Source organism: Heliangelus exortis, chromosome 13 (genome assembly GCF_036169615.1).
Source record: "Heliangelus exortis chromosome 13, bHelExo1.hap1, whole genome shotgun sequence".
Classification (NCBI taxonomy): Eukaryota; Metazoa; Chordata; class Aves; order Apodiformes; family Trochilidae; genus Heliangelus; species Heliangelus exortis.
The window spans coordinates 8,016,590-8,039,609 of NC_092434.1; the positions used below are offsets into that span (position 1 = coordinate 8,016,590).

At 41.0% G+C, this 23,020-nt stretch overlaps 1 protein-coding gene across 1 annotated transcript; it reads right to left on the reverse strand.

The window, feature by feature from the left end:
• Nucleotides 1–1,535: 1,535 nt before the first annotated feature.
• On the reverse strand, nt 1,536–22,165 carry GPI (glucose-6-phosphate isomerase). Its single transcript, XM_071756725.1, has 18 exons — nt 21,832–22,165; nt 18,527–18,617; nt 17,836–17,904; nt 14,915–15,034; nt 12,863–12,946; nt 12,631–12,777; nt 11,309–11,380; nt 10,398–10,442; nt 9,539–9,592; nt 8,619–8,679; nt 6,945–6,988; nt 6,564–6,716; nt 6,118–6,247; nt 5,720–5,796; nt 4,415–4,543; nt 3,822–3,897; nt 3,672–3,738; nt 1,536–2,568 (listed from the first exon to the last, which is right to left on the reverse strand). Exons 1-18 carry the CDS (start codon nt 21,948–21,950, stop codon nt 2,445–2,447), a joined length of 1,662 nt encoding a protein of 553 aa, XP_071612826.1. The 5' UTR covers nt 21,951–22,165; the 3' UTR covers nt 1,536–2,444.
• Between the last annotated feature and the right edge of the window lie 855 nt (nt 22,166–23,020).

Below are 23,020 nucleotides of genomic sequence, written 5' to 3' on the forward strand. Positions count from 1 at the left end.
TGGTCAGAGTCGTGTTTCCTCTATCCCTGCAAGCTCACCATCCATTAGCAAACATCGGCCCGCATCGAAGGGACAGTCCCGAGCTCTTACACCGCTCAGGCCGGATCTGCAAACACGGTGCCCGGGGGCAGCCCCTGAGGAGACCGCGGTGCCCCCGGCCGCGCCCGTTACCTCAGGGAGCCCTCGCGAGCGCTGCAGGCTGGCGCCGCCAGGGAGCGCTGCAGCTGCCTCGCGCGGCTCCCGGCCCGCCCTGAGCGCGCGCCGCCCAGCTGGGGGGGTGTCGCGCGCCGCTGCACGGTGGGGGCTGAGCCCTGGGGGAAGGCGGGAAGGAGGCACCCAACCAACCCCCCCCCAGATCCCACCCAACCAACCCCCCCAAATCCCAACCAACCAACCCCCCCCCCCCCCAGATCCCACCCAGCCAACCCCCCCAAATCCCAACCAACCAACCCCCCCCCCCCCAGATCCCACCCAGCCAACCCCCCCAAATCCCAACCAACCAACCCCCCCCCCAGATCCCACCCAACCAACCCCCCCAAATCCCCACCAACCAACCCCCCCGTCCCCAAAATCCCACCCAACCCAGAGGGCAAAGGGGCACCCCCAGCCTGCTTCTCTCCTCCTAGGAAAATGGAGAAATGCTTCCAAAAGTACCTTGGGGTTGTGTTGGGGTTTGGAGTATGGGTTTTATTTGGGTTTGGGTTTTTGGGTTTTTTTTTTGTTTGTTTTTTTTTTGTTTTTTGTTTTTTTTTTCTTAAAGCCTTCAGTGTCTGGGTCTGACAGCCCCACTGCAGGAGTACTGATTCCTGACATAGGAACTATTTCAGTATTTCTGCACCACTGCTTTGCTTCGAGTTAAAAGGTGGTAGCAAAAACCCCTGATGTGTTATCACCACATGTTGTATTTCGTATCAGTAAACCCTCCATAAGGAAAAATAAAAGTTAAAGAATAAACTAAGAGAATATGTATCTTGTAATTCTTCCTGGAGAAGGAAGCAAAGTCTAATTTACAAGACTGAACAAAAAGTGAAACAACAGCAGTGAAACAAACTGAAGGGCTTTTTCAAAGCCTAGGGCTAAACAGTTACCCTGACAGGCATCTACATAGGAGCTCTCACTTCACACTTACCTCTAGGAAAGAGGATGATGCTGGGCTTTAGCTCATGCTTTTATACAGCTGGATGAAAAGGTTTAAAGCCCCATATGAAAATCTGATGCCTCCCTCTAGTGGGTTCACTTTTTGTGATGGCGTTTTGTGAGGACAAATTCCTTTATGAAACTGATCAAAAGCAACACATCTAAGCACTGTATGTAAGCACTGTTTGTACTTAGTCTGAGTTTAAAAACTCTGATCCCTGCAGCCAGACTGTCAAGCACTATGGAGTTGTTAGCATGCCACATCACTGGGATCAAGCTTTTAATCCTGCCAACAAACCTGTGCAGTAAACGTGCATTTAAGGGTTACAAGCTCAGACTTAGTAGGCACAATAGCATTTTTCATGAAGGGTTGAGGTATGAAAAGCACAGTTAACACCTTTTCTTTTCAATGCTTGTGTCTTACCTTTATTAAAGGTGTTACAGAACAATAGCCATAGCATGCTAGTCCACTAGCAGAAAAGGTCAGTGGTAGAAAATGAAAGCAGATAAGCAAGTTCTTTACAAATAGTTTGGCCATCCTCTATTCACCTGTTTCTGCTAGAACAGTGGTGACAATTTAATAAAAGTGAGAGAATCTGCCTCTGGAGGACACCAAAAATACATTTTGTTTAGCAAGTGATCCTAAGCTTCTGCTCTGCAAGCTCTTAAACTGTTTGGAAAATTCAGGTATCACTGTCACTCCAGGAACCTTTATAGCTGTGCACATAGGGTTTCCATAGCTTATGCAGAAATCTGAGATCTTTTACCAAATATCAGTAAACTTCCCTTTTCACAGTAGCATTAAGAAGAATGTCTATCTTGCCCAAATGCATCAAACCATGCAATCTGAACAACCTGCAGCTGTAGATTTCTTTGAACACATTCTAGTTTACAGCAAAACCAGTCTGAGACACAAGTTAGTTTACTTGGCTTCAGAGGACCTTACAGTCAGCAAGGCAAGCCTGCACTTCAGCAATGTATTGAAGTTTTACTCATCCATCATACCTTTTATTTTCTAATATCAGTATGTGATCATCTTTAAGGAAATTGAGGGATAAGAACCAAGGAACATACCAACTGCACTTTACAGATTAACAGCCACAAAAATGGAAAGCAACTATACACAATCTCTGGGTTTCACAAAACTATTTTCATTTGTAACACTTGACGCAACAAGATTAACTGCAACAAGTGAAAAAGCTACATCTGTAAAGTGCTATTTTTGTTAGAAGTGGCTAAAAAAGCACAACTACAACAGATTTGGGTATTTGGTGGTTAGATTGTCGATGTTCTCCAAATCTTTCATTTCAGGCTCTGTGTTTTTTGATGAAACTGATGAGCCCATTTGTTGAGCTATCATGAGAAGTCACTGGAGCATCTGACTCCAGTTCAGGTTCAATCTTCTTGGCAAGTTGTTTTCCAAGCTCAACTCTGCATTTACAGAAGCAGAAGAAAGAAGAAAAACATTAGTACTAACAACTTACAGTACTTAGTTTAAGCCATTGACAACAAAAATAGGTGCCAGTAAAAAGTTATTGTAGTGTCACTGTCAAATTAATCTTTTCCCCTTTTCAAATTGCCAAAGTTGATTAATATTCAACTCAGTGCCATTCATGAACAATTGAGTTCACAGCTACTTAGGTGAACAAACAGCTCTCATATTACAAGATCTCTACAGAGAGGAAGTTTCAGAATCACAGAATGCTTTTGGGTTGGAAGGGACCTTAATGATCATCTAGTTCCAGCCTCCCTGACACCTCCCACCAGAGACCAGGTTACACAGAGCTCTTGCTGTTTTACAAGTTAAACAGTCTTCTCCTCCCCTTCAGTACTTGGTGTTACACAGCCAGCCCACCCCACTGCAGAATACATTCAGTTTGCTACTGTTCATGACTGAACACGCCACCACTCAGAACACTGAGCTGTAGCATCAAGACAAAAAGCTGAGTTGCAGGCCTGGAAACATTCCCAACACTAGAGGATGCTATCCAGGAGTTACAGCCATGGAGTAAGAACCTAGGATATTCCAACAGCTGCAAGAAACTGGGCCAGTTTAATGAATCCCACGTTCCATATTTAGATTTGGATGCCATTCCAGATTTTGATCTATTACAGTAGAAACTGTGCTTACTCCTACCTCACTCCTGATTTCAGAATTTATCACAGGCACAAGTTTTTATCAGACAGTTTTGCATTTTCCATTTTTACTAGTGTTCTAGTTAAAGAATTAGCTGTGGTAGCATAGAGCTAAGAAAAAATATAAAAAGAACTGTCCCTCAGCCTTTAAGAGAGATGAGTAAACTGCTATTCTAGGCCTGTAAAAGCAAACTTTTTTGTCCAAATAACCCCTCACAGAATGCTTTACCTGAAAAAAGTGATAAGCTCCTCATAAGGCTGCTGTTCTCCAAATGGAGTGCTACCATGAACCTTGGTCAGAGGTTCAGCCTTGCACTAGACCTAGGGCCCCGAGATCAGAAGACATCTGCCAAGAATGTTCTTATACAGTACAGGAAAGTCAAGAGGTGAAGACTTACCCCCACTGGTCATAACTGTTAATATCCCAGACAACACCTTGAACAAATATCTTGTGCTCATACATGGCTATAAGCAGAAAAAAGAAAGATGTATCAATAAACTTGATCAGAAAGTTTAATAAGCATTCACAAAGAGACTTGTTTACTTACCAATGATTGCTCCCAGAGTGAATGGGTTGAGCTTTGTAAACATTATGGAATTGGTTGGTCGATTTCCCTCAAAGACCTTTTGAAACAAGAGTTACACTGTTATCTAAACTAGTAAGAAAGTTGCAGTTTATTTACCTTACAGCACCCAAACTGGTTTATTTGTATTAGCAGCAAATACAACATCCTGAAAGCTTTCAAGGCTAACAACTTCAACTGTAACACTATCATTTTCATGTTTTATTGCAACAAAGAGAAAGCATTCTCTCCAAGCACTATTTTTGGCTACTATGTGATACAGGAAGAAGTGAAATACAAGCCAAAATCCCAGGGACAGTGATGAGATACAGCTCATCTTCTCCAAAATGCCCCAAAAGCCTTCCACATCAGCACACTTTACTAGGAGTGCCATTCACAGAGGCTCCACTTGACCTGACAACCTGTAACACAACCTTCACGGCTGTCAGGACAGTGGCACTTGACAGCCACCGGAGGGCACTGCTCCAGTAGCAAACACCACAGAGCAGCAGGCACAATGCCCTCACCTCCACAATATCTAACCAGAGGAGAAATGAGGACCTTCAAAGCCCGGTTACCTTATGGGGAAGAAGCTTCTCCAGGGCATCCCCACTCAGTCCTGCCGCTTGAAGTTCCTTACGAGCTTCATCAGCAGTTTTCCCTTTCATCAAGGCCTCAGTTTGAGCAAGGAAGTTGGCCAGGAGGATCTAGCAGGTAGAAATAAAAACAAACATCAACTCATGCTTGTTCCCTTAGCTGGAACAGTGATACCCAGTACTTGAAACCAGACCTAGATGAGTTATTACAACTCTAGTTGTACAATTCTTAGTGTTATGGCAGTAAAATGTTAGGTAGTTTCAAGCTTACTTAGGTAGTTCCATGTTTACTTACTGCTTTTACCTTAGGGTGCCAGGAAAATTTCCTGTTCCATGCCTAATATTGGATTGCAAATTTATGTGGTTTTGTCCTACCTGTTACATTGAAGATGAACTCACTATGTCTACAGTCAAATTAAACTCTTTCTCCTCTTCTTTTGCAAAGTTGGCTTCTAGAACTCTCACCTGTACTTGGTGTTAACTTGACAAAAAATACTATTACACAGATTAAATTGTGCTTGTAATCTGCAATCGTGACAAGAGTGAAATTTGGAAACAGGTTTTTTCTGAAATAGACAGTAAGTAGTAGACCTACACATGTTTCCACCTATGGCACTTAAGTGCAATTCACTGGAAATCCTTAGTTGGATGATATATTAAGCTGAAGAGACTACACTGGTTACAATGTTGTCATGTGTAGAGGGCTGTCACCCTTGCCATTGTACTACACTTAACAAGTTCTGTCCTAGAGGTTCAAGACTTGCAGTGGCATCTCTGAGGAAGTTTTCATCAGCATAGACAATTTGCTTCTTCCTACTCTGACAGAATTATGCTCCTTACAATTCTTACTTAACAGCTGAACTCTTTCCAGCCTCAGTCGGCCAACAGGCCACACCACTCATCTGCCTCAAAAACCATGGCTGCAATTTCTTCAACAACAAAAACCGTATTACATATATTACACTATATAATTATATATATATATAATACATATAATATATATATACATATAATATATATATTAATATATATATAAAATATATATATACACATATAATATATATATATAAAATACACTATGTAATTCTAATTTAGATATTTTCAAGCCTCTTGTTCACGGGGTCTACAAGTATAGTTTCCAAGAGACATCTAGAAATCCAGCACACCACAATATTGAGTGCCTTCACTCAATATTACTTCACTATTACTTCACCTAAACTTCACTTCACTTAAAGTTTCAGTGCCTTCAGTCACCAGAGTATGCATGCCCTGACAAAGAATTATTACCTTGTGATGCAAGCCATTTCTGATAGGATGCTGGGTCTGGACTGGGATCAGAAAGTCACAGGGAATCATGCGAGTTCCTGTAAGAAAAGCCAGGTTAATAACTTCACCAGGAAAGAAAAAAAAAATATCTTTAATTCTCACCCTATTATCAAGGTTACTTAAAAACTCAGCCACTTGAAAAAGCTTTTAAAAAAGCTTTCTATTAGCAGTGGGAAGTGACAATACAGCTCAGTAGTTTCAGCTTTAGCTGACACTTCTTATTGTAGAATTAAAGCCTGAATCAGGTAGCCTTCTGAGACCACTAATTAAGAGCACAACAGCAATGCAATGCTAGGTTAGGTAAGAGTTCAACCTCTAAACCAGCACCGATTTATTCCAAAACAAAGCATTCAATTTACCTTGATGAATGAGCTGGTAAAAAGCATGCTGCCCATTGGTGCCAGGCTCTCCCCAGACAATTGGGCCAGTATTGTAGTCCACACGAGAGCCTTTCTTGGTAATGTATTTGCCATTAGATTCCATATCACCCTAAAAGAAGGGAAGGGCATTATCACCTTTCTTGCAGAACCACACAGTATACATAGTGCAACTACAACGAGTTGTAACTACCAGGGATAGAGCTGCTTAATTTACAGACATCAAGATAATGGAAGCTTGAGGAGAAATCTCTAAATTAACTGAGCAAATTAGCTGATCTTTGTGTTGACACCCGTCTCTCTAGGCCCTTTATTATATGTTTAAGTAATTACAATTTTAACAGAAGCATGCATTCAGGTTCTAGAAGTAGGACAGAATAATTTCTACATATTTGCCTCTTGAAATCTTTACTCTGCTTGAGCCTTACCTGCTGGAAGTAGGCAGCAAAGCGATGCATGTACTGGTCATAGGGCAGAAGGGCATGGGTTTCACAGCCATAGCAGTTTATATACCAGACCCCTAGCATGGCCAACAGAACAGGCATGTTCTTCTCCAGTGGGGCAGTGCGAAAGTGATTATCCTATGTGACACACAGGAAAATAATTACACTTTTGATAAAACCATAGTCATCCCTCCCAACTCTTAAATTGTCTTTATTGTTGATTTGATCCAGGGAGAGCTTCCCCAGCAGTCATTTTAGAAAAAGAGAGGATATGGGGAAATCAAACTTTAGAAATCGACCTGCCTTTAGCCATCTTACTACCAACTTTTAAGAGAAGCAAGTCTGAAATAGACATCCCACACTCACCATCCAGTGGGCTCCTGCAAGCAAGTTCTCAAAGTTGTCAAAACCTAACAATGGAAAAAGTCAGTTTGTACTTACTATTACAACTCAACTTTTATTTTTCTTGTAGATACAGTCATAAAACAGTTGGGATACCTTGCATAAACCAAGGTTCTCGACTCCTAATTGAATTTAAAGTTGCACTTCTGAAATTTGCATCACATAACCCAGATATATTCAATTATGATTAAAGCCTAGACTTCAGAGCCACTCAGCTTCATAAAATACACTTCAGAAACCTGTCCTAAAATCCCCATTCAGGCAGAACAAGCAACCAGAAGAAAAGCAGAGGCATTAAAAACAGGCTCTGTATTAAAGGCAACATAGTTTTCATCAACTTTGAACACTTAGTCACTCAGTCACTGTGGGAGAGACATCCCCAAAAAAGCAGGGCAAGGGAGTACTGTGTTTGTCTGAGCAAGATCTTCTCAAAAAGAAAAAAAAAAAAAAAATCCCCACTTCCATGTTCTGTTAACAATTTACCTGATTTCTCTTTGCTCTTTTTCTAGGGTATTTAAACCACCATTCATTTTCACTAGTGAGTAGCTTCACTAATACCATCCTTTCCTACAAAGCCAGAAATCCTGACTCTTGTATGGAAAAAAATGGGAGTCAAATTGTTTGGCAGTCAAAGCAGCAGCTCTACCTGTAGTCAGAAGCCAGCTTTGGGAGATGAAGGATGTAAGAGCAAGCAGTGCAGAGAGACTGGCATGTCAGCAGCCAGCACCAATCTGTCTGACAGCAGAGATGAACACTTCATTGCAGACAAAACAATAAGTGCCTGATTGAAGTTTACTTTGCTGTTCACATTGATTTTTCTACACATGACAACTTCCATTCATATCATTCCAAAAAGACCAAAACCAATGTTTTTCTAACTTCTGTCTATAGGACTTGCAGCTTTTATTTAGAAAAATAAATTACAACATTGTAAATATCTGAAAATATCTGAAAAAAGTGATGAGGAGAAAAACACAAGGCTGCTTACCATCCTGATCACCAAGAAACAGCAGTTCTTAGAGCTCTTTCACATTCACTGTGTACTCTATACCTGAATTTGCTCAATGCTAGCTACCCCATAACAATACAACAAGTAGACAGGGATCATTTTAGTGAGCCACTCCACAACCAGCTGCAGATAGAAACAGCATTCCTGTATCCAATAGGCCCTACTGCTGAGAACAAGTACTAGGAACAAAAGAAAGTAATGGGAGGAGGAAATAATTAACAATGCTAAATAAAGCTCATAAGTGGAACAGGAGACATAGGATTTTGATGCTTTTTGTGTTACAGATACTAAATACACTCCAAATAGATTAGGGATGTCAGTTGCAAGTTTTAATTTTCAACTTTGACATGGCTTGCATAAAGCTGGCATTTCTGGCTATGCAAGGGAATAAAGAGATGCTATTTGTCTTTTGGTACTCAAGTATGGGTATTTCCAAAATGGCAGTCACAGTACCAAAACAACAGCATTTCCCTTGCATTACGGATGTTTTTTTAGCACAAACATCCACCAACTCAGAGCAGGTTGGGTAAAATATCTGACCCAATTCTGATCTGCTGCTAATGCATTCCAGTTACGTTGCTAAGCACACAGACCAATTCTTGCCATAGTTACACCACAGGAACACCTACCAATATGGAGAGCAATGGAGAGACCAATGGCAGACCAGAGAGAGTAGCGGCCACCAACCCACTGAAAACAAGAAACTGATTTAGACAGTAGAAGTGAAAGGCTTTTAAATTCAAACTTATTCAAACCATTAGGAAACAGCAGCATATCTTTAGACCCATTTCAGCAAAATCAACGTTCTTTGAGAATAATTCACATTATATGGCATGGTCAAGGGAACCTGCACAGTAGCTCCCTATTGAATCTGTAAGGATCCAATATGCATTTGTTGAGACTTCAAAGTTCTTACTTGTCTGATTTATACAATATCCGTTGAAGTAGATGCCCTCATGATTCCAATTCACTTCCAAATATTAAATTTACAGCTTCTACTAGCTATTTTCCCAATATTACTCCTCCATAGATAAAGCTTGCTTCAACAAGATGACACTACGTAGGGAAACATAATGCTCCAGATAATTTCAAAACAGCAGCTTTAAAAACCTGTCAGGCACATAGCCAATAAGACATAAATATGCATCTGCTACAAAATACCCCAACAGGCTCCCCTTTCTAATGTTTGACCTTTACGAGCCTATAACATATACAGTAGAACCCAACAGTCAAATGTCACAGCTTATAATAACTACTTACACAGGCAAAAAAGCTAAGGCTATCTCCTGTTACCCAACAGCTGATTAGACAGCCAAGAACACAGAAGGCTCCTCTTCAGATCTTTGCATGATTTTAATACAACAGCCAAACAAAACTGCCTGACATATTCTCAATTTGCTTTTAGATACAAGTTTTCAGATGTTTCAGTACAATGCAACTGCTACAATTTAGGTGTTTTGGCAGTTTAACACCTAGTAAGCATTTTCTGAAGGAAGTCAGATTATTCTAGCATTTAACATCTACCACACAACATTAGACATTTACTTACATCCCAAAACTCAAACATGTTCTCTGTGTCAATTCCAAAGTCTTTAACTTTAGGCTACAATAAAAAGAAGCATGTAAGAACATCATAAGTGAACCCAACATTCTTGAACTTTATGTCTAGCAAATAAAACAGACAAGTTGGGTACTTATTAAATACTTAACTCCCCAGCTACACCCTCCATTTTAAAAATAAATAGCATGCAACAGAATAAGTATACCTTCATTTTCAAGATCACTATTGCTATTCATTAGTCTCAGACTGATCAGAAAATTAGTGTATGCCATTGACTTTAAGTGGCAATACAGGCTGGAGTGGCATTTAGTTTATATTTAACAGGACCAGAACGGAAGAAAGGAACTTCACACCACAGTACCCAAGAGCCTCACAATTATTGCAGAGCCTTCTAATTGCTATTGGTCTTTCTACTTCATATTTTTGCATGAAACAGAACATCAGGGTACACGATGAGCATAATGTGCTACAGATTATTCAGAGAAACTGTGTCATCTCAGCACTGACTTCAGGAGTCTGGAGTAGTATTTGTTTACATAACTGCATTTACATACACAAGCAATTACAGGTAACTAACAGGGCAGTCGTTTCAGGTATAAGAGATTGATTTTAGATTTAAGGCTTTAGCAGAAAAAGCCCGAGTCTATAATGAGGATACCATTTTCCTTCAGTTCATTACTCTATAAGTGTTTCAGATATTTTAAGTTAAAAAAAAATTAAAAAAAATACTTTGTTTCAAGGGGAAGACTAACTATTCATATTCAATTAAGGGTATCTGAGGATAGTTTTTCATACTGGATTTTAACATGAATTCCTAGACAAAATAGTAGGGTTTTTTTATACTTACACCATTGGTAGACAAGGCAACAAAATGCTTGGCCACAGCTGAAGGCTGAATAAAAAAGAAACAGGTTGTTAGATCTAGCATGCTAATTATTTTGATTTCTGGTCATAAAGCTTATCTGCAACCATTTACATTTAAACAAAATACTGCTGAATATCAGTTACTTTTGCATTATCAACTGGAAATCATCTAATGTATTTTCAGTGTGTGATTTGGCAGCATGCCTGTCTGATATAATATTCTGATAATATCCTCATGAAGCCCAGTGGAAGCAGTCATGCTCATGAATTAGAGCAGCAAATTACTTCCTTAGAGTATGCTAACAGCTTGGAACATCACTATCACCACCTTGGAGGGGACAGAGTTTGTTGTACATATGCTAGGGTCAAAAGATCAATGCAACTGGAACTACTGATAAACCTCAAGCTCCAGAAATACTTTGGTCTTTCTGTAAGTGTCCTGGTGAACAAAGATGAGCTGTCTGCAACAGTATCATAACAATGAATTTCAAAGCCCAGCTTTTAAACTAAGTACAGCTACCCTAACTTGAACAAGTTAAAGACCACCTTAATTACCAGAGCAGGCAGTATGTGCTTTTTTATTTTAGAGGTTAGAAATAGCAATGGGCCAAATACAAGGTTTCTATTCATAGCACAGCCATCTGCCATAGAAATGTCACAATATGTCTCCAACCATAGCTTCATTTTTAATTATTTGCCAAGAAGTGGAATGTAATGCCACAGACACCATGCTCTTGGATTATCCGTGGTTCAACCAAATCATTAAACAGCTGGAAGGCAAATGTTACACGTAGAGCATTTACTGAGCTACAGAGCTCCTGTTTCAGGACAAGGGACAAACTGTACAACAAAGAGCTGTTGCATTCTATTACATAACCTAAGCATTACACTTACATCCTTAGCAGCATTCAGGAACCACTCCTTAGCCGTTTCTGCATTGGTGATCGTTTCTTGGGTGGTGAAAGTCTGCACATCAAAATACAAGGAAGTAAAACACCACATTTAAAACTGAGTTCAGGCTGCTAAAATATTGTGTGTTCCAGACAGAACAGAGTGATTCTATATATTCATAACAGACAGCTGCTGTCAAATTTCAGAAACAAATAAAGCATAGCAACCCAGCAAAGACTACTGCTGAGAAATTCATGTATAATTTTAAACTAGCACATAATGTATTTGGAACTGAAGTAATTATTCCCCATGTCCTACCTTCCCATCCCCAAACTTGAGACTAAAATTTTCTACTTTAGTCTTTCACTAAAGATTAAGCATTACTCAACTAAAAAGGAACTAACTGAACCTCAAACAGGGTAATCTAGCTGGGTTGTCCTCTTGTTCTTCAATTCCTACTTTTTCACATAGGAACATTCATTTCTGCTAAGATTCCTGCCACAATTTTGTTTTGCTGATTAGAGGAAAATATTTTCCTACTTCATCAAGTGTGTAGAGAAGTTCCATCATGCAGTTTTGCAACCATCTACAACAGTTCTGATTCACCCAACCATCAAAATTTTGCTTTAAGGGTGAACACTAGATTCAACCTGCTTTCACCCATCTACAGAAATATTTCATTATGAAGCGCAAGCCTGCTACGGAAAACAAAAAAATGCCATTCATCCTCTTCCAAATATACCCAATTATCTAACTACAGTCTGGCTAACAGAAACTGAAGTGTTACTCTTTCAATCTGGCAGTCTTCTAAGCCTTTGAACCGTGATCCCTGAACTCAATTATTCAAAATATTACTTTGTGAAGTTTCCTTATTGTTTCCTAAGTTGTTGCTCAGCTGCAGTATTACCAAGATAAGATAAAGAGCACCACAGTAGAGCATGGCCAGTATTACCCATTAATTTGTTGCAGATTCTGTCTCTCACAGCAAAAAGGTCCTACTGTGCTTGACAAATGAAGGTGACTTATGCTACATAACTATGAAGTTTGTTTTCAGTCTGCCTAGACAACCATTCCATTAATGCAAAAAGCCAAATGCTGTTAACAAGTAACACTGTACTCAAGATAAAGGACCAAAAGTAATTAAATAAAAATTGAGGAATGAAGACAAGATGTTGAATTTCCAAGAAGTAGCTACATAGGATCATACATTCCACCTACAGAGAAGTACAGTGAATAAAGTTTAAACTTGTGTTGACTGACAACTACACCCTAGACAAAATGAAACTGCTGAAGTAATCACACCCAAGTGTTTGTTTCAGGCATACCTTTGATGCTATGATGAAGAGTGTAGAGTCTGGCTTAAGCTCAGCCAGGGTTTTGGCTATATGTGTACCATCAATGTTGGACACAAACCAAACACGGGGGCCTCCCTTGGAATACGGTTTCAGTGCTTCAGTTACCATCAGAGGGCCCTGGATAGAAGGAACAATTAGATTTTATCTTCATTGCAAGCACACACACAAAGATGTGAAAGATGTAGAGAAATGAGGAGCTTACCAAGTCAGAGCCACCAATGCCAATATTGACCACATCAGTGATTGCCTTTCCAGTGTAGCCTTTCCATTCACCACCACGGACCCTCTGTGGGGAAAAAAAAAAAATTATTATATTTCAAACTTCCAACTATAGTGATTCTAGCACTCTGTTTTCAGGAACTGACAGACATCAAAAGTGTCCAAAGACAACTTTCAAGCTTCTAGACTTTAAAGCCTACACTTAAAGTTACATTATTAGCTAGACATTTGGTTATGTCCAAGATAACACTTCACAAAGTGTTAGAACTCTAATGCACATACTCTAAACAAACCACAAGATCAAACTCTCCTTCTGCATGAACTGGTACAGCATTTACAGTGTTGGCAGAGGCAGGAGAAATCAAGCTAGAAATGAAAAAATCTTTGACATTATGCTAGTTGTAACAAATTAGAGCCTGAAGGGATTAATTAAGTGTCTTTAATTATAATCAACTTTGCTAACTGAAGTGGAAGACATTAAAATATGAATAAAGCCATGGAGGTAGAAATTTTTTAAACAAAGAATTCAAAAACTTCTCTATTGAATGTATGTTTTACAGTAAGATGATTTTCTGGGCTTCACCTTAAGAGCATGTAGTTCAGGTTTCTGCTCTATTATTGCTATCTTAACAGTTACTGATAGTTCTGACAAAAGCAAAATAATTATGTAATACCAAAACACTGAACTGAATTCTATCCATCATGCACCACTTATACATTAAATTTTGTTCCAATCACAAAAGGAATCTTCCTAGTATCATGCACACTTCTACACACATTCCCCAACTCTAAAGCAATTTTTCTACAACAAATTGCCTGGTTATACTGATAGCTGCTCTCCTTCCCTACAGATGTTCAAGTTAAAAGCTTTTTTAACATACACCATTCCTGGAGCCTGAAGATGATATTGCAATAGTTTTAAAATCACATCCGATGGAGTGATTAAACAACCATATTTGTTAATCTTTCCAAAACAACTGCTTAACACTTTTTATTTTGCAGAGAAGAAGTCTGTGTGGATAATTACAGGCTCTGATAACTGAAATAATCTACCAATACAGAGGGTAGTGAAAACTCTTGGTTTGTGCTACCAAAATTTCAGTCAGCTAAAAACTCTACAGTAGAAAACAGACCACTGAATTTCTGTGGCTGTTCAATTCTTGCACTATCTCAAGAAACTACCAAATTCAAAACAATTAGTGTCAGTTAGCAATTCTGGCATTTATCCACGGGGAACTGGACATAATCCAAGCTCATTTTGTATAGACTAACAAGTATGAGTTGGCAGAGATACTGACCACCACCTGGATGAGACTCCATCATAGCAATCAAGCACCTCCAGCCATATTTTATATAAATTTGTTAAGCTTGTATTGATTAGTTTTATCACACTAAAATTTGACTTTGTTAGTGTGCTCTGTGAAGCCCTTCAGAGCATTTAGTCTATTGACTGGACAAATGCCTACATTTAAAGGTGTACAGAATCAAAGTAAAATTAATGAAGTTTGAAGATAATGGTTAACTGCTGTATTAACTAGGGGAAAAAAAAACTTCCACATTGCTAGCGGCAAACAGAATCAAATCATAAAGGAATCTGACCCAAACCCAGAGATCTTTAAGTAAACTATTTAAGTAGAGAATAATCAAATTCAATTGAGGTGGAAGCTTCTAACAGTTCAGATTTTACAAATTTTAAGAGGCAGGTTTTACTTGATAGAGTCAAGTAGATGAAAAATTAGCAGGAAAAGGCAATATTGGAATAGTTTTTAATGATTTACAGGGCTTCTGAAGTAAAACCAAGATAGCTGTTAAAACAGCAAGATGCAGAGAGCCCATTAAAGAAAAACTCAACTAGGAACAGAGGGAAGAATGAATCAAAGCAAAACCAGCTCCAACTCCACGCTTGTGCCAGAATTATTGTAAACCTCAAAGACACAATAGTTCACATGAACCAGCCTATAATCAATGCATCACAATACACTTGTAAGAACCTGCTGGGTATAGAACAAAGAAAATTAAAAATAATATATTATACCTGACAGAAGTTTTTCATTTTGTCCAACACTTTGTTTACTTCTGGAACAACATCCTTCCCATCTACGAGTATTGGCGTATTGGACCGATTTCTTAGAGCAATATGAAGCACAGCTCGGTTCTGAAACAGAGGGGAAAAATGATGAAACACTTGCAGTTCCAGAGGCCTTAGGTGCTTCAGCCAGGAGGTAGTATAATCAAGACTTAAAAATCCTTTAAATTAACAGTTTAACTACTTTAGTAGAGCTGTAGTTTATGTCTGTACATGCAGTCATCACCAGCCCTCCACAAAATATGTACAGAAGGCTTACAAAATCATGTAATATTTAACTAAACAAATAGCTTATTTGCTACTTCAAAAAGAAGGCTCAAATTCCCTTGAAAAGTGTTTAATAATTGATGTTTGGAATGCAGCAGTACTCAGTACTCAATGATTTTGATTTTGGCACACTTTAGGTATACAAGGATGAAGTTGTTTCCTATTAATGACAGCACTGAAAGATCAGTAACAAGCAGCCAACATTTTCTCTGGAATTTTCTCAACTATCCTGACTAGTCTATTTCATAGAGCAAGAGACAAATATGTATTTCAACATTTCACAAAAAAAGGAACACAACTGCTACATTATTCTATCCACTACCTACAATTAAATGTTCCCTGAATACTTGCACACTAGATATGTAGGTGGTAGTTGTGTTATGAGGAAAAAAATTAACACACACTGTATTATATTAATTCTCCATTTACATGCAAGTCAAAGAACTGACATGTGGCCTGTGATTGGCCTGCTCTGGAGCTTAACAGCTTTAATCTAGAATGAAGGAGTTAGTCAATACTAATGAACAAATCAAGAAATTAGTCTGCTCTACCTCATTGTTCCTCAACACAATGAGAGGCTTTGTGAGACGAAGACAACACAGACAATATGAACTGCCAAGTTATGATTTAAATACCAAATGCTCATCCAAAAATCGTTGAGTTTGTGGCTACTGACTTGGAATATGAAAAACCTCTTTCAGCTTTTTATTATCAAAGTGCACCCACTTAAATTTGGTGTGAACAGGACAATTTTTCTACAACACTCAGACACAGTATGACATTATTTGGTAAATACTAGCAGGCCTGAAGAAAGCTTTGTCTTGATCAAAAACAGCAGACATGCTCAACCTGCTACCTACTGTTAAATACAAGTATTTTCTAAGTATCAGGTAGGCCTGACCGCCCCCAGGAGCAGTCAGATGAGTTACCCTCTAATGCACTGCCTTTCTTTGGTATCAGGCTGCAAGTTTTAACTCATCTGGGACAAACACCTGGCAATGACACACTGGGGTACACTATAAAGAATTTCCACATAAGCACACGCCACACAGCCAATGCCTGCAGCACTAAATACAGAAAAGTATAAAATATTTAAGACAAATAGCTGGAAAATCTCCTAAATTAGAATAAGAATAGTGGACAAGTGAGTTCTTGCCATTAAGCAGCTCCATTCTGTCTTAGTGCTCTAGGTTTATTCAGTCATGCCATTTTTCAAGTCTCACAACATTTTTACATTGTCCAGATGCTCATATTCCAGAGCCAAACCAACTTCATTTAATATTCTGTATGGCTTGAAAAAAACAAACAGATCTAATTTCAGGTCAACTTCTAACTGTAAATGCACAGCAGTCTGATAATGAAAAAGGTATTTCTAGTCTCAGCGTGCAGGCAGTTGACTACATAAATTTGCTACATTGACAGCAAAATAGGGAGCTAGCAGCAGAATCCAAAGACATCACAGTTTAATATCATTTGAGTGCTTTCTGTAAAAAGTGCATCCTTCTGAAGACTTCAGCTACTACATTTCCTCTACTGTAGATAATGAAGAGCAACTCCATAATGTATGGTCAGAGATGTGCTAACCCTGTAATCCTTTGTGTTAAATGAGGATAGTGAGAGGCAACATCTGAGAAACCAATCCTACAGGCAGATTTAAGACTTATCACCCTCTTTTTCCGCTTCCTTTTTTCACTCACAAGAATTGCATTTGTGAACTGAATGCATTAATACAGAAAGGAGAGAAACCACTTCTCCAGTGAAGCTTCACCTGTTTGTGCGTTTTTTATAAACATGCAGGATTTACAAACAATACAATGTCCAACTGCTGAGTTATTTTAGGTAAACAGCTTGTGCAACAGCCAGTCAATAAGCAACCCAAAAAATAGACTTTGTGAATTTACAAATATAAAAAATAAATATACTTTAATATATTAAGGCAGACTGATAAATCATGCTATCCTGTTAAGCTTCCAGCTTTCACCCTAAATCCATTTTCTGTATGCTTTAGTGAATATTTAACCATAATTACAATATTGAGACATATAAAAAAGAGGAAGATACTCATCCTCTTATTGAAATAGGTGGCTAATTTCCTAGAACTGCTTTTGTCTCTACCATTAAACATACCTAAAGAAAAGTACCATCAACAATCCAAAGTAGAAAGTGCCATACAGTCCTCATTAAAACTTTGTATTCAGTTTACTGAGCTTTATGAATGCTGACATTAGACAAAAGCATTTAAGGGATACCTGGAATGCAAAACTCTGCTCCATGCCCTTTTCAAGATTTAACTCGCCTTCCTCTCTACAAAAGAGGGAAGACAAGACAAGAAAAAAAATACACCACCAAAATTTCTAAAGGAATTAAGATGGGTGTTGCAGGGAGGACTGAGTAACATTATTCACTCAAATTCTCTTCTGTCATGTTGTCAGAGCTGTAACAATTTATCACTTAAGTAGTGAAGCAAACATAACAAGCAGTCACTATTTCGGAGCAGCAATTGGTTTTAAGTGTTTTTAAAACTTCCCTTACACAGATGCATGAACATCCATGATATATAGGCACAACTGAGAGGTAAGAGCAATGGACAGAAGTAGCCTCACCTCAGTGAAGTTGATCTTCTCTCCACTGAACATGCGCTCTCTGGCACTTTCCACACCCCTTGACTTTGCCTGAGAAAATTTAAAAATAAATTACTCTTAAAAACAGTAAGAATCCAACACGCCCTACAAAGGTCCTGCTATATTAAAGAGTATGAACATTTAACACATAAGAATGAAAAAGAACTCATTATATTAGATATATTCTAAAAATCTGGGTCCTACCTGGTCTAAGCCTTTGGCTGAACCAGTACTTTAAGAAGGGTTGTAAATATGGACACACTAAATTAAAGTCAGCAAAACAAATTTCATTCTTAAATATATCCAACAGCAAATGAATCTCAAAACTGAAACTGCATGACATGGAAAATATTGTTTCAGTTTTAGGTATAGAAGGCATTGCTTTCTCATACAACTTCATAAGAATCTCTCACTTCACTGCAGAACTCGGTAAGATAAGCCATATGCCAACTGGCAAAGGTCCTTCCAGTGAGCACAAGAATTAGATCCACACATTAAAAATGGCCTTGTACCTTGGGGCTAAAGGACAATGCAAAACTAGGAACAGTTCCAAGATTTGTAAACAAATGCCTTTTAACTTTGACGGTCTCTCAAATTCAGAGCTAAATAAACAAGTAAAAGTTAACTTGAATGAAAAAAACAAATAGTTTTTTAAAACATTTTAAAGAGTTACCAGCTCCAGCAGCATTTTCATCACTTCTTCTGTAACAAGGTTCTTTGAATAATCCAGTAAGATATCACCATGGTCAGTATTCAGATTCAAGCTGTCAAAACAAACAGGTAGCTTAACTGCACTTTCCTGAAAAGTGGTTGCTTTAAGAAAGACAAGGATAACTCCCCTACAGATTACAAAATAATTGAAATCCTAATTATACTGAGTTAATAAAGATGACCTGAGGAACAGATGTACCTCACAAGGTTCATAAAATGACTTAGTGTGTTGCTTTAATTGAAGACCATGGTTTTCAACTGGCTAAATTATAGCATCCACTTTCTCCTTGTGAAAAAGTCTAAATAGAACGAAGTATTTTTAACACACAGTTAGACAACCACATTGGTTTTACTGAGCCATTAGCATCCTGCTAATTAGCATCCCTCACACCAAGAAGTCCACCCTTTATTTAAACAGAAGCCCTAAACCCTACGGCTCAGTTGCATTCTGCTACACTGCCCATTCTGCAATGCAGCAGCTGATGGCAGCACTACCCAGGTGGCACAAGAAACTTCTCAAGTAAGCCCCATCCACAACTAAGTGGTGGGGCCCTTGATCAGGAAGTCACCTGCAGCATCTCTGTATTTTTGCCTCCCATCTAAACACACACTAAAGCAGCTGTATGCAAGACCTAAATGGGGATTCCCACATTTTCCATTTAGATGGGAGACTCTTTCTGTTCCTTCAAAATGGACAAGCAAACCAGCAGGACTGCAATACTAGTGCTTTATACCTTATGCTAGGTAACTGCATCAGGAGTACCTTAACTGGTATCCAGGCATCTTAATCTGCTGCATTTTATGATGGCTGCATCATATCAGCTATCATATGGCTATATCGTATCTAACCCCTTCAAAACTACTAGTTTTTCTCATGAAAAAGCCATGTTAAGACCAACTGTTACTCCTTGACCTTACATTTAGATGGCAAAGTAAGTCAAAGGTGTATTCTACAGGTTTGACTACATTACCAGTCAGGAAAACAGGACACACAAATTTTGAGGAATAAAAAAGGACAAATTTTAAAAGGGCCTTCTATCTGTATTTTGTAGGACACAGTTAGGTGCAAGGTTCTTATAGCAATGTTAAATAGATACTCATGTTCAGAGATAAAATATTCAGATTAAGAATATTCACACCAATCTGAAATTTCATCAGAAGCAGCATCAGAAAGCACTTTTATATAGGTATAGGCCTCACTTTTCCTTCTAAAGGAAGAGATTTAGTCAATCATTTTATAATAATACCCAGAAGAAATAACTGAGACACATTCATAAAATTAGTACCACTGTGGACAGAGGTGCAAGCCACAGAGAGGACCTTGTGGCCAAACCAACAGGCTGCTTAGGCTTTCATCAGATATTAACTACCACGATCCTGCTGATGTGGCTCAAGGTGGCAATCAGCAAAAAAATACATGAGCAGATTTGTCAAACTAACCCAGACTGTCAGTTTTGAAATCATGTTTTGCCTTGACAAAGTTCTCCTGGTAGTCCAGGATGCGTAGGTTTACCAGGAAACAGAACCAAAATAATTAAAAGAAAGAATGAAGATAGATAAGGTAAGCTTCAAATGCTTCAGCTATTTCCTACCCTTACAGGTAGCACTAAGGACATAAAGTTGGGCAGATAAACTTGACGAAGAATATTTCACCAAAAAAAGATAAACACATTCTAGGAGAAACACTGACTATTTTGAGTATGGAGAAAACAGAGAGAAATATGTGTGCCTGACACTACAGGTATTAAATATTTTCTCCTTGGTTAACTGCACACAGTGCTAGTGTAACACTTTAAGTATATTATGCACTCACAAGAGCAATTCAACAGACTATTTTGAGATCAAGAGTGTATATTTTATGGTTAAAGTACCTTGAATAATATTGAAGTGACAGTCAATCAAGATTAAAATGCAGTGCTATCTTTAATAAGGGCACTTGCTTACGAGATTCAGGAAGGAACTTTAATAAACCTCTTGACTGTATTTTTTATTTAGCTGGTTTGCTTCAGCTTTCCTTTGTTCCAAGGATGTTACCAAATTCATTCACTTGGAATACACAGGAGATAAGGAAAACTTGCAACCAGAACCAGCTCTATGAGAGAAGCAGTGGTAGATTTGAGCAATGTTAACTTTTTCCACCTTTTCCATCAATGCAAATAGCATTTTAACTCTTGTATATCAGTATACAGGACTTCATAAGCAATATTTAATTACAATCTAATAAGTATCTAATGAGCTCAAGAGGGAAGAAAAGTCACTTTACCTAGGATGCTAGTGAAATGATTGATACATGCAACAAGTCTTATCTCAACACCCGGGAACAGAAGCGCACACTGTATCTGTGTCACCCAGGCTCTCCTCAATCAAGTCAGAGTTGTCCCTGCATAGCACTAGACTTTTCAGATTGCTGGCACAGCCCCACCATGAAAGCACCCACACCGCTTCTGAGCAGAAAACATTATGTGGCACTTTACAGGACGAAACTACTGAACATTATCATACTGCTTTCACATGTTTCCTCCTCTACCAAAAAATGTTGCAATCAATGCCATTTCTGTAACGTGGGTAGCATGAGGCAAGGGAGTGCTAAATATCCCCCACCCTTCCCCATTTCAGGGCAGGGGTAGGCAGCGCCGTAGTACCGACAGGTAGGGACACATGAATGGATGTCTCCTCGTGATCTTATCACCGAGCTTATCATGACTAAGCACACGGGTACGAGAGCCTGAGACACGAAGGACCCACAATGCCGCTGTGCGAGCCGCAGCCCAGCGCTGTGCTTCCCTGCACGTACCCTGCTGCAAGGATGAGTCAAGGACAAGTCCGCACGGCCGCCCCGCTCGGGGGGTGCTGGGGAGGGTGTTCCCCCCGGCCCGGGGCGCATGTGCCCAGCTTCCGATGGGCCTCCGCGGCTCCAGCCTGCGGCAGCCGCCCTCCCCCGGGCCCCCGCAGGCAGGCAGGAACGGCGGCGAACCGAGCAGCCGCGCCTGTGGGCGGCGTTAACCCCCCCCGGGCCCCGCTCCCTCCCCAGGGCCAGCGGGGATCATCCCTACCGCCCCCGGCAAGGCCCTGGCGTTCCCGCAGCTCCCAGCTAAGGAAAGGGAGAAGGGAGCCAGCCCCACACGGCTCCGGGCCTCGCACGCAGAACTGCCCGGCGTGCCGGCAGCCTGAGGGCCCGGCGGGCCACGGCGGTGGCTGGGGAAGGCACGGGCGGCAGCTGACCCGCTCAGCCCCGCGGGAAGGCGGGCGGAGGCCGCCCAGCCTCACCTGAACTTCTGGAAGCGATCCTTATCGGCCTCGAACAGCTTCCGCAGGACGAGCTTAGAGGAGTTCGCCTTGTGCCACTCCACGAGCTTTTTGAAATTGGGGTCGCCGGAGAGCGCCATGTTAGCGGCCAAGGAGGGCTGAGGCGTACGCGAGCTGCCGCACGGAAACGGGCACGGCGGGAGCTTCACCCCCGCCTCCGCTTTTATAGCAACGAGCTCGGCCTCCTGCCGCCGGCCCCGCCCCGGCCCCCCTCCCCTTTGCGGGCCGCCCCGCCGGGCACTGGGATTCCCTCCGTGCTGTGGCAGTGGGGCGGGACGAGAGCTCAGCCCCCTTTTGCGGGTCCCTGGGCGAGAGGGGCGGAGGCGGCGGCGACGGCAAAGCCCGAGCTTGCCCGACCCAGCTAGGGGGATGGTGCTGGGGTTCGGCTGCGCGCAGCTCGGGGGCGTACAACCGTAGTAGCATTTACGGAAGAGTCGCCGGCCGACGGGGTTGTGCAACGCACCCTGGTTGTAAATCCCGTTCTGGGGGAAGAGCAGCTTCCCCCTCCCGGGCACCTGTGCGAGGAGGCGGGGGCAAGGGAGCAGCGGGAGGCTCGCTGGCCGCCATGCCTGGCGGCCGGCCTGTGGGCAGCAGCCGCAGTTGTGTCAGGGCCTCTGCCCCTGCAGATACATAGGGAATTGGCCAGATTAAAAATTATCTCCTCTTGAGGTTATTTTTATTTTGTGCTGGCCCCACGGCCTGGTTCTGCGTGGCGCTGCCCAGCGGAAGGGTGGGAAGGGCGCGGGGTGAGAGAAGCACCGTGGGGGTGCCTCCCTGCCTGGTTCCAGCAGCTAACCGCAGGGTAGGGATGCAGCTCTGCCCCAGGCTGGCACCAGCCTGCAGCACACATCAAACCCCCCAAGGCAAAGCCCACCCTGCTCGCCAGCAGCATCTGTCCGCCTCTTCAGGCGGCCCCTGTGCGGCATGTCGGCTGCCCCGGCTTCTCCTCCGCCATTACAGGCGGTGCTCGCAGGCCGCAGCCGCCGGACCGCTCCTGGGCAGAGGCGGACTCGCCCCGAAGGCAGGCAGGGAGCAGCTGGGAAAAAAGGGTTGTTCTGGGCATAAAGCAGAATGCTGCTTAAACGAGGGCGTGTAAAGGAGTGTGTCAAATTCCAGAGACTGCACACTGCAGCTTAGGTGAATGAATCCC